This window comes from Quercus robur, chromosome 1 (genome assembly GCF_932294415.1).
Source record: "Quercus robur chromosome 1, dhQueRobu3.1, whole genome shotgun sequence".
Taxonomy (NCBI): Eukaryota; Viridiplantae; Streptophyta; class Magnoliopsida; order Fagales; family Fagaceae; genus Quercus; species Quercus robur.
In genome coordinates, this window is record NC_065534.1 from 31,447,091 (window position 1) to 31,458,568 (window position 11,478).

An 11,478-nucleotide genomic window follows, 5' to 3' on the forward strand; every position below is an offset into this window, starting at 1 on the left:
TATACATTAAAATAATATTTCCTACACATTAAAATAATATCTACAACTCATCAAACACAATCAACAGCCACTGCAAACAACCAACAGCCACCACCACACAACCACCACATCCTCCACAACCCAAAACACAATTCAAAACAAACCCACCACAGCCGTTAATCTCTGCCATTATTGAAAAATTTTAAGGTTTTGGATGTGTTTCTTGCTCTGTTTTGGTTTGGAGGCAGAGAGAGATCTTTGATTGATCAATACCCAGCCACAACCACGGCCCCACGCTGCCACTGCACCACCACGACCCAAACAATCAACGACACCAACCCATTACAAAATCACCCCGAACAACCACGACCCCACGTCGGACCCCATTACAAATCATCCCAACAATCAACGACACCAACCCAGGCACGATCGCCGCCTTGGCCCAATCGGTCCACCCGATCGTGTTGAAAGCAAGCGCGAAGAAGAAAGCGAGCGCGATGAGCGACGAGATTGGATCTCCGAAGGCGGAGAATGCGGCGGCGAACGTCAGCGTCTTGGTGAGCACGGAGGCGCCGAGGTTGAGTAGGGCGACGGCGCCGAGAGAAACAGGTAGTGGGAGACAGAGAGACAGAGTGAGGTTTGAGAGGAGAGGATTGGGGTTTGAGGGAGAAGAGAGGGAACTGGAGAGTGAGATAGAAGAGAAAAGAAAAAATGAAGGTAGAGGAGAGAGAAAAGAGATTATAAAACAATAAAAAATTTTGCAACATTTGTCCGTACCGTTGCAAATTTGCAACGGTACTGTAGCTATGTTGTATAATTTTTGAGATTTGACACATCTCATAAAGTATCATTTTTGTGTTTGGTGTGGTAAATGTGCCAAAGATTAGGCATTTGGTACATTTACCACACCTGCTGTGGGTGCTCTAATGAACTTCAAAAATGTATAGTAAATTCAAAACTCCTAAGTTTCATCTATCACTCAATCAATTTATGAGATTTCTAAGGTGTCTCACAGGGTAGGTAATGGAATAGTTTAATCAAAAAACTGGAACAGTCCTTTCATTTCTCGGATGGAGAGAGAAGAGGGTTTCTCTTCTCTCGAGGATGATAATGTTTTAAGGGTTGCAAAACGTATTTAGTCTCAAATATAGCGTCTTTCCTCCTCACTGTCCCAAGTACTCGAAATTGACATTTTCCAAAAAAATAAAAAATACTTTAAATTAAAACAAACAATATCTATACTTTAGGGAGGAAAGGAATACACATTTGTTTATATTTGTCTCTGAAATAGTTTTATGTTCTATTTTTTACCTTCATGTTGAACACACTAACAAAAATAATTAGCGAGTCAACAAGATGACCAAATCTTGAAAATTTAAAGTTTTCAGTACGAAATAAAACCTTATTACTTTTTTGACGAAAAAAAAGAGTAACATGAGCCATATTTTAGGCATGAAATGAATTTTTTAACGTTTATCAATTTGTAAGGTTGCATCCTTGCAATGGATAAATGCAACATAAAACACTTGTAAAAAACTTTTTATTATTATTTTAAATTCAAATATATGCATGTGTTGTATATCTACTTTTAGGTTTATTATCATAATCAATAAGAAATTGTGAGTTGTTTCAAATCGTCAAAGTTCACTCAAAGATTGGAATAGTCTCTACTGCTGAAAAGATGAGAAAAGATCATTTAAGATGGTTCAATCATGTTTAGATGAAAGATCATTAAGAAACAGTAAATTGGTCCTAGTTAAGGAACTAAAAAAAGATGAGATAAAGACCAAAAATCACATAGTAGGAAAACACAAACAAGTCAGTTAAGGGAGCAAGTGAGAATAAGTATTCAGATATAGTAAAATAGAGAGGGAAAAACAAACTAACCCTAACTAATCGGTCAAAAATCCATAGTCAACTCCAAAATTTTGAGACTAAAGCTTTGTTTGGTATTGATGTATTCTCGAGATATCTAATTCTTTGACAACTATTTTTCCCCAATTTTTTAAATATGAGACAATCACAATTAACGAAGAAAAGAGACCGCTATTTAATATACCCGTCAAACAGTTGATTCACAAAAAAGAGAGAATAAGCCTAGCTTGATACATCTGCAGACAAGTTATACATTTTTGCAGTACCCTAAAATCCTGCAGATGAAAAGTTGATCCTTTCAATTCAATATATATATATATATATTTTTTTTTTTTCTGAAAACAAAGGATGTGTATTAGCTTGCTAGATAAAATTTACTACAAATCAAGCAACAAGTTTCATGATACACACTAAATACGGATTCCAGTACTGTCCCAATAAAACAGCTAAGCCCAAATCTGGGACAAATATCATAAAAGTATTAGCCCCTCTCCTGTTGTTGATTTCCCTAGCTAGACAAAATATCAGCACACCGATTAGTTCCCTATAGATGTGCTTTTAGGTTTCCTGCAATAAGAGATATAAGTGTTAAGGTCTATTTGTGAGGTGAGGGGGAGGGGAGGGCGGGGTGTAATAGACATACATTTAGTAATAAGAAGAGAATAAATTTAACTAATAATCTCTTGATTCTTATAAAATAATAAATAAATAAAAATACTCTCTTAAATCCCCTATTTCAGGTTAATAGTAAGCCAAACCTAAGAACCCAGAACTCTGGAAAAGCACTAGTAGTTCATCCAATAATGAGATTAAGGCCAAGGACGCAGCATGCATTTTCATCCCTAATGAGACCACCCACTCCAGCTGGACCTGGATTCCCCTTTGAACGTCTAGTCGTATTAAATTTAACAACTTTTTTTTTTCTTATCCAAAAAAAACAAAAAAAAAAACAAAAAAACAATGTTGGACGGAGAGGGATGCCTGGCTACAGGGAATGTACTACTAATCTTTGTCGAATTGTCTTGGCACTAAGAATCTAAGATTAGAAAATTCAATAGAGTGGGAGAGTGTATGAAGTGTGACAGAATGATAAATTCGTTACAGAAAATATTATCATTGCTAGTTAACTAGATAGTCCAAGGAGCGAAAAGGAAAACAAAGTTCCAAGGAATACCCCGAGCAAGATAGTTAAAACTACGCATTTTGTTTTCCCCAATGATACAATGGGGTTTCAAAAAACGCAAAAGCTAGTGCATGAACATTCAATTTCAACCGAATAAGTTTGGCCCAGTAAGAATCCCTTCAAACATGAAAAAGGTGTTTCTAGGTTAATACAACAGGGGCAAATTTGATGTGAGGTGTCCATGTGGTAAAAGATGGTAGTACGAGAAGCTAACCCGTTGACTATTGTGCATTCATTTCCACAGAAGATAATAATAACTTGGGTGGCCTGGGTGCAAGGGTAAACAAAATTTTCCAAGGAATCTGAACTATCTATTTCATATGTGCTTCACAGTTGCTCATTTTACAATAGATAAAGGTAGCACTACAACAGTCTCATACCATTTAAGGTCTTGTGTTTAATCAGTAAGTAAAGACTATCAATATAACAAAAATATAAGTCAATGTATGAACCATAAGTGACGTATACATGCAAATTACACCTTCAAATACCATAAAAGTGAACTGTTTGCTGAGTGGTGTAATGGATACCGAAAATGTCAGATCTTTCCTTTTGTTTTTTTTTTCCCCTCTTTTGGCAGCAGGGTCATGGGGTTACACAATGCCAAGTAAAGTACATTCATCATCATCATCATTGTCATCATTATTATTATTATTATTTAGATTTACAAATGAAATTCACACTATTCACGTCTAATATTGTAAATTTCATTAATTTATTATAACTAGTAATTTCTCATGCGATGCACGGATAATTTTGTAATATTTTATATATAACGTTTTTGGAGAATTAATGTTATACATATATTATAAATAAATAAAAAATAAACTAAATTAGAGTAAAGAAACATATACATTTTGTAATATTAAAAATTAATTTAGTAACTTTATTGCACATTTGTAGCACTCTCAAGGTAAGATTGTTTTTAAAACAATCATGAAACCAAAAAATAAATGCAAAAGAGTAATAGACCATGAAAATCAACTAATTTGTGTTGTGTTCGCAGATTGTGTATCATGAAATGAAAGTATACCCAACTTTCTCACCACCTTTTACTCATCGATAGTGCGACATTAAAACATGGTGTGGACAAGTGCGTATGCATGTATCTTATAAATGATTTAAAACTATGGTAGAATATTATCGCTTTACATTGTGCACCAAATATTCTCTTTACTTATATACCTAAAGCAAAAACTATGCAACCAAATTACCAAACTTAATCTAAAAAGATAAAATAAAATAAAACACTCATAGGAGGTTTCGACAGCTTGATGGTGGTGGGAGGCCAGTATGACAGAGGTGATAACCCCTCAGATTCCTACTTCTCTCTTTTACAAATGTTTTGTCAATCTCAGGTCTTTTATTTTGGTAATAGTGAAAGTTAGTCTTGACTTTCAAGTTTCATCTACACATGGAGAGGAGAAAGAGACTTTGTAGGTGGGTTAGAGTCTTGACTTTCATCTACAGGTGGGAAAGGATAATGCCTGGGTCATAATATGTAAGGGAATAAGTGGGCTTGGGCTTTTTATAAGGTTTGGTCTAATTTGATCCAACTTTCAATAGCAACCCATCTTTTAGATAACAGTAAAAAAAATAAAAAATAAAAAATAAAAATTAAAAATTAAAAAAAAAGTTAACTTGATCTTTTAGGTAACTGCAAAAAAGAGTTAATGAGAAGAGGTTAAAGAGGCTAAATGCAAGATTTAAGTACCACATGACAAGATCTCATACTTTTCCGCATGAGGTCTCTGCTTTATATTGATTGATTATAATTATTATTATTATTAAGACATACAAATGAAATCTACACCATTCACGTCCATAGATTCCACCGTAAAACTACTAACCTTCAGTTCCTCGTTCATTTGGGGGTTTCCCATTGCTTCAGAATGTAGGATACTACCTCTCTCATTGATGCCTTCCTCCCTTCTTTGTAATTCCATAGCTCTGATATTACATATCGACCACTTGGGTTGTACTCATGCATTTCTATCAAGGCTGTGATCACAGCCTTATAAAGTTCTTCACCATACTCATCTTTTAGACCTTTCAATCTCTCCTCCTCTTCATCAATTATTTCCTGCACAACCAAATCCAGTATGAACCAGTTAATAACAATTTGAAAAAAGGGAAAGGCAGTAAAAAGAGAAAATATGGTACAAATTGATTTAGAAAAATTGAAGCAAGAAGTCCGAGCAAGAAAAAAAATTCCTACATGTGTGGGGATAATAACTAATGAAGCAGTCTACCATTAAAATCAAAATTATGATCACTGAGTTTAGTAATGAATCAAAATCAGGAGACTAGAAGAGCAAGGTGGTGGCATTGTTGTTGGATATAGAACTACAAATGCTAGAAGACCAAGTTGCAGAGTTGATAAAGTACTATTTACAATAAACCTCATAAACCTTTCCAAAGAACACTAACAAATTATTTAAAATATATAAACCAACCTGTAGAAAGCAATGTTGAGTCTAGCATAATTAAGGAAAAAGTTTGGTTTAAAACTAATTTGGAGCTATCTTCCTCTAACCCATGCATGATGTGGCGATTGAAGAGACCATCTATGTGTAGTTATAGTTACAATATTTTTTATATTTGACTTGTTTAAACAATACACATGGATAGTCTTATAAATTACTATATAATGGGTTGAAAAAGATAGTTTCAAACCAGTCCGAAGCCAAATTTGTCCAATAACAAATATTTGAAAAATGAAAAAATTTAGCTTTAAACCGGTTTGAAGTTCTCTTCCTCCAACTCCCTATGTGACAACTAAAGAGACCATCCACATGTAATTTTAATCACATGGCTTTTTAAATGAGTCATGTGATATGTTTAAATAACACATTTGAATTTGAATTGTTTGATAAATCACCAGGTAGTGAATTGGAAGAGATAGTTTCAAATTAGTTTAAGGCTAAACTTGTTTCTTTGAAAACTATGGTGAGCTAAAAAGATAAAAAGGAAAGAAACTTTATGCTGGTACTAGAGTATTGAATGCATACCACAGTTTTTCCATCTTCACCCATGACAGTCTTAAAAGGATGCCAGCTGTGATCCCTAAGGTAATCCTCCCACATTGAGCAAAGCTCTGCAGCTTTATCACTAGCTTCTTTTTCTGAATATCTTCTATTAACTGCGTTATAGAATGGTCGAGAGTCAAGCTCTCCCATTCTCTTGATTCCAATATAAGAAGCACTTCCACATTTTCCTAAACTCTGCAATCAAGGTAAATTTAACTTTATAGAGGTACCATAATCAAATGACATTACCTCATTGGTAACAAAGTATAAACAACATTGAAACATCTCAATGCACACATGTCTGTGTCAGCCACTGGCGGAGCCAGAGGGGGGGCGAGGGGGGGCACCTGCCCCCCCTAACTTCTCTTGAAATTTTTTAGTAATAGTAGTCTAAAGTAGTTACATTCTGACATGGAGGAAAAAAAATTGAAAAAAAGACTTCTACTTGGTTGAAAGTCACCAAACCATTGCTTTTGTCTTGTCCTACTGCAACTTGCACCTATTTCACTATTTTTTATTTTTTATTTTTTATTTTATATCATTATTTACACCATTTTTAATATTTATGATACGTTTCACAGCATTTTATTCTTGAATGATGCTAGAGATATTACAAATTTTACTACTTATATCTTACAAATTGGCATGTCACCAATCACAAAAAATAATTTCTAACATTTATTCATTATATTTTTTAAGTAACACTAATCACATTCTTACTCCATCAGTTTATAAATTTTTTAGTAGCTATGAATTGGTTATTTTTGTTTATTTATTTTAATAATATGAAATATATTCATATTTGCTTACAACTATTTATTTATTTTGTTATTATTGTTGGTTAATATTTTTTAGATTAATTTCACTTTTAATATCATCTTTTAATTTTGCCCCCTCTAGACTAAAATTCTGCCTCCGCCACTGGTGTCAGCATCAAGAGAATACAAAAATTTAACAGAAATAAGATACCAAAATTACGGCAGTTCAGCTTGTCAATTAGCACAAGTCTTCAACAATCAACTTCAAAAGCCATTAAACTGGTAATTAACAACTACCAGATATTGTTGTAGGAGCTTAAGTCTACAAAATTTACTTCTTCAATGAGCAGGTTCTGTTAAATGTTACATCAGATCCCAAAAATATCCACCAGAACAATAAATGTAGTTTACACACAAAGATATACTTACATTGATCAACTCCTGTCGAACCCCTTGCAGTTCATCATTACTAGCTCGCTCCTTAACAATAAGAATTTGGATTCTTGCTTCCATCAGCTCCAAGTCTTCTTCTTGCTGTTTTAAAGACCATTGCGTCAGCCATTCCTCCAGAAATACATAAATGTATAAACTCGGATGATTTTCAGGTTGAGGCATATATGTAGTAAAAAACAAACGCAAAAGCATAGAACATTTTAGCAATACTTACATCCATCAATTTCTTACGAACCTCCTGCAATTCATCATTACTTTTACGCTCCTTGGCAATAAGATTCTGATTAAGAGATTCCATTTCAGCCATAGCTACTTCAGTTGCTTGCATCTTTTCCTTGATCTCCATATCAACCTCGTCTGCACTGCCAGATACTTGTCTGAAAGCTTCAAGTTTCCTTTTTAGCTTAGAAACTCTTGATTGAAATTTCACTTTTTCTTTCTGCCATTGATAAATCATTTCAAATAAAAATCATAAGAAATTTAATAACTTATACATACTGAACAGTAACCGAAGAAATTTCATGAAAAAGAATCCATAACACACCCCTTTATCCTCTGCAAACCCCAATGTAGATTTTAAAAATCTCTCCATTTGATCCTCTCCCATGCTTAACCTTTGTTTGGCATTGTCGAGGTTCTTTTCTAGCTCTATAATCCTAGCATGGAGATTCGTCTCTTCCCCCTGCCATGAATAGCCAATCAAAGTTTCTTGTATTAGATTTATGGAATGGATATACATATCATATGCAATCATAATTTTAATAATTAAGTTAAGTCCGAGAGAAAATATCAAAAGAATGAATACTACACCACTTGATCCTCTAACAATGCACTGACAGACTTCTCCATAAATGTCGCTGCAGTTAAAAGAAATCTCAAGGTCAATGAATTGCAGAACCTTTTTCGAATGATGAAAAACCAAAAAATAAGTAAAACAGAAGGTTCTTATATAAAGGGATCATTCCGATTTCTCAAAAAAAAAAAAAAAAAAAAAAAACACTCAGCAGGAAATAATAAATTAGAATTTGAATCAACATTTCAAAAATTTTAGCTTGACAACGTTTTTCAAATGATGAAATGCCAAAAATATAAGTAAAACAAAAGGTATTTTTATTATTATTCTATAATACAACTTTATGATGTGAAATATCAATTGTTTTTTTACTAATCTTAATGCAACCATAGAGCTTAGTTGAGTTTCTCATTGTATAGCCAAAAGACAAAAGGAAAAACTAATGAGACAACAATTGTATCCTTTTGAACACTCTCTGTTATTGTAAGTCATCATGAAACGAGCACAACCAAGCATAATGAAAACGTGAAGAAAGAAAGAAAGAGAAATGGCAAGTCTTACCTTAAAAAGGCAGTCTATGATGAGCAGCTGCTTCCTCAAGTAAAGCAATCGCAGACCTGAACAGGATTTATGTAGACGAACTAGATTTGGCTCTTGGTCGTTTCATATGGAAAGAGAGAGGAAGTTGAAGAGGTAACAATTTTTTTGTTTTTTTTTTTTGTTTGTCTTTTCAGATTCTGAAGAAAGATCGTTTTATGATTTATCAAAAAATATCTGAAGTCTCAACGTAATGAGTAATGACATACGCATCGGCAGGGCCGCCTTAGGCTTAGGCCGATTAGGCCATTGCCTAGGCCCCTTACTAGAGAAGGCCCCAAGGCCCCCAAACGTGGGGGCAAATTTTTATTTATTTTTATTTTTTATATATAAATATTTTTGGGAGGTATTAAAACATTTTAGTTTTCAATTTTTTTTACTATTAAGAAAGCTCAAAGAATTAAGTAATGTTAGAGATAAAGATAAGACAAATTTAAATAAATAGGTTTTACAAATAGAATTATTACTAATCATAAATAATTCAAATGTTAAAAATATTATAAATTTTACTACATAAATTTTATTTATTTAATTATTTTTATACAAAATAAAAATTCTATTCTATCCTAATCTAAGTGTATATAACTCTATTCTAGAAACTTAAATTTCGGTCATTACCCCTCACACCTCACAAGAACTTATACTTGTGGAGTGATCACTGCACCAAAGTGCGTGGTGGTCTCCATAACTTTTATAATTTGATATGATAATGAATATGATAGATGGATTTCAACAAACTATTGAATGCATTTTTGAATGAATATTTGTGATTGGTGATATATCTTTGTAATTCTCATATTGTAAATTTTATAATATTTCTAGTATTTTTGTAAGCCTCATGTCATTGATCACATTCATTACATTACCGGTTTGTAGTAAAATTGGTTATAACTTTAACATTTTCTAAAAAAAAATCATATTAAAAAGTAAAAAGAATGGATTTAAAAAAAATTATTATATAAAATGCTAGTTAAATATTATTTAATTGATAATATAAAGGCTTCATTTGAAGATTTTGCCTTAAGCCTCCAAAACGCTTGGGCCGGCCCTGTGCACTGGTATCTGAAGCATATTGCAAGTGAGCTTTGGTTTTGGTAGGTTCAGGTTTGTATGACCAGCTGACCAAATAAAACATTCACATCATTCCCCATCAGTGTTTATAAAATTATTAAAAAAAAAAAAAAAAAAGCTCTATATTTCTTCCAACCATCCTCCAAAATTTCCCATTAAAATTCATCACAGCTCCTGCCTATTGTAACACTTATTATTTATTTACATACTAACTTGTAACATCATGTGTGGGAGAAACGCATCTTTCCCCAATCAGGTATTGTTCGCTTTGGGAATGGGCGGAGGCCAATGCCACTCGCACGAATTTGCTCAATCCCATATCGAGGAGAGACGCCTCCCACCTGCAGCTTATAAGCATGAGCTCACAAGTGGGGTATACCCATTAAGTAGATCTTCCAAAGCGAATAATACCTGATTGGGGAAAGATTCATTCCTCCCACTAAAAGGCACATTTTTGTGGGAGGAACCAATCTTTCCCCAATTAGGTATCGTTCGCTTTGGGAATGGGCCGAGGAGGCCGATGCCACCCGCACGAATTTGCTCAAGGTAGCCGGAGGTTAGGTTTAGAGAGGTCAAGACCCATGTCCAACCGTTGGAGTTGTTGGATCGAGTGGTGGTGGGTCTAGCACGAGTAGGTTAGGTAGGCCGCTTGGAAACCCCTACTTTTTTTTTTTTTTTTTTTTTGAGAAAAACACCCCTACTTAGGAGGGAATGATTTGATCATGACATCATCACTCGAAATTAAAATTTTTAAACATTTAAAACAATTACATGAACATTCAATAATTTATGTGACTAAAATGTTTTTGTACTCAATTAATGTGTTTGCTGAAAACCTTTTTAAAAGCTAAATAAAATAAGAGGTTTAATTTTTTAAGTGTAAAATATTATTTTCATTCCTAAACTTTATCAAAAAAATTCGATTATCACTCTAAACTATTGAGATGTTTCATTTTTTGTCCTTAAACTTTTTTTTAAAGATATTTTTTTCATCTAGGAACGAGGAACAAACTTTTGGTAAAATTGATGGACCAAAATAATATTTTAGTCTTAAAAAAAGGTATTGTAGAAAAGGAAGTAGAGTGGACTCGCAATGAGAAAAATGGTAAGGAAAAACATAGAGTGGAACCCATAAATAATATTTCTTAAGTCCCAAATTATATGGCCTCTATTTCATTTTGGAACGTCTTAAAATGAAGTCATTTTTGAAAAGCCAACAAATAAATTTTCTAACGTATCCATTATTTATTTAAAAATTCAATATCTCTGTTTGACTAAAATTTAAATTATTAAGGATAGTTTTGAAAACTCATATTTTTTATTATTATTTAAAAGTCAATACGTTAATTGATTCTCCCTTAAAATGTTGGATTTTCCAAACAAACCAAATAAAATGGGATGTTTAGAGTATTTGGCAGTAACTTTTTGGCCAAAAACCACGGGAAAAAATAAACTACTTTTGTTGGAATGAAAATTCTTTGTTCTAGGTTCCTGTTACATCCGCAAACTATTTCACTAAATTTTTACAAACTTTTACATTGTGAAATTTTGACTAATTCTCATTTTCCCCATTGACATCATTTTTCCACTTGTGCATAACTTATCCTCTGTAAGGTTGAATTTAATCAACCATGTGTTGGCTTTATTCCATGACAAATTTGCTTGTAATATAGCACTTAGAAACCTTGTATTTAGGTGGGAATCATGTAAGGGTAGTGTGTGAGAGAGTGTGAAGAAATG

General features: G+C 33.2%; 1 protein-coding gene across 2 annotated transcripts; it reads right to left on the minus strand.

Moving 5' to 3' along the window:
- Window positions 1-2,005: 2,005 nt before the first annotated feature.
- Window positions 2,006-8,832, minus strand: LOC126729981 (factor of DNA methylation 3-like). 2 transcript variants are annotated; one of them, XM_050434942.1, is made up of 8 exons: window positions 8,632-8,832; window positions 8,088-8,134; window positions 7,822-7,959; window positions 7,492-7,716; window positions 7,254-7,358; window positions 6,049-6,261; window positions 4,888-5,120; window positions 2,006-2,421 (listed from the first exon to the last, which is right to left on the minus strand). In XM_050434942.1, exons 2-7 carry the CDS (start codon window positions 8,124-8,126, stop codon window positions 4,902-4,904), a joined length of 939 nt encoding a protein of 312 aa, XP_050290899.1. In that variant the 5' UTR covers window positions 8,127-8,134; window positions 8,632-8,832; the 3' UTR covers window positions 2,006-2,421; window positions 4,888-4,901. The 2 variants fall into 2 exon arrangements, with proteins under 2 accessions (XP_050290899.1, XP_050290900.1); XM_050434943.1 differs by lacking the exon at window positions 8,088-8,134.
- Window positions 8,833-11,478: the final 2,646 nt, after the last annotated feature.

Bases quoted from the DNA above. Each gene is read 5' to 3' on its own strand.
- LOC126729981 (XM_050434942.1), bottom strand. From the start codon at position 8,126: ATGGAGAAGTCTGTCAGTGCATTGTTAGAGGATCAAGTG. The intron at 7,960-8,087 runs GTGTAGTATTCA...TATTCATGGCAG, and splicing joins CATTGTTAGAGGATCAAGTG to GGGGAAGAGACGAATCTCCA. The intron at 7,717-7,821 runs GTGTGTTATGGA...TATCAATGGCAG, and splicing joins GGTTTGCAGAGGATAAAGGG to AAAGAAAAAGTGAAATTTCA.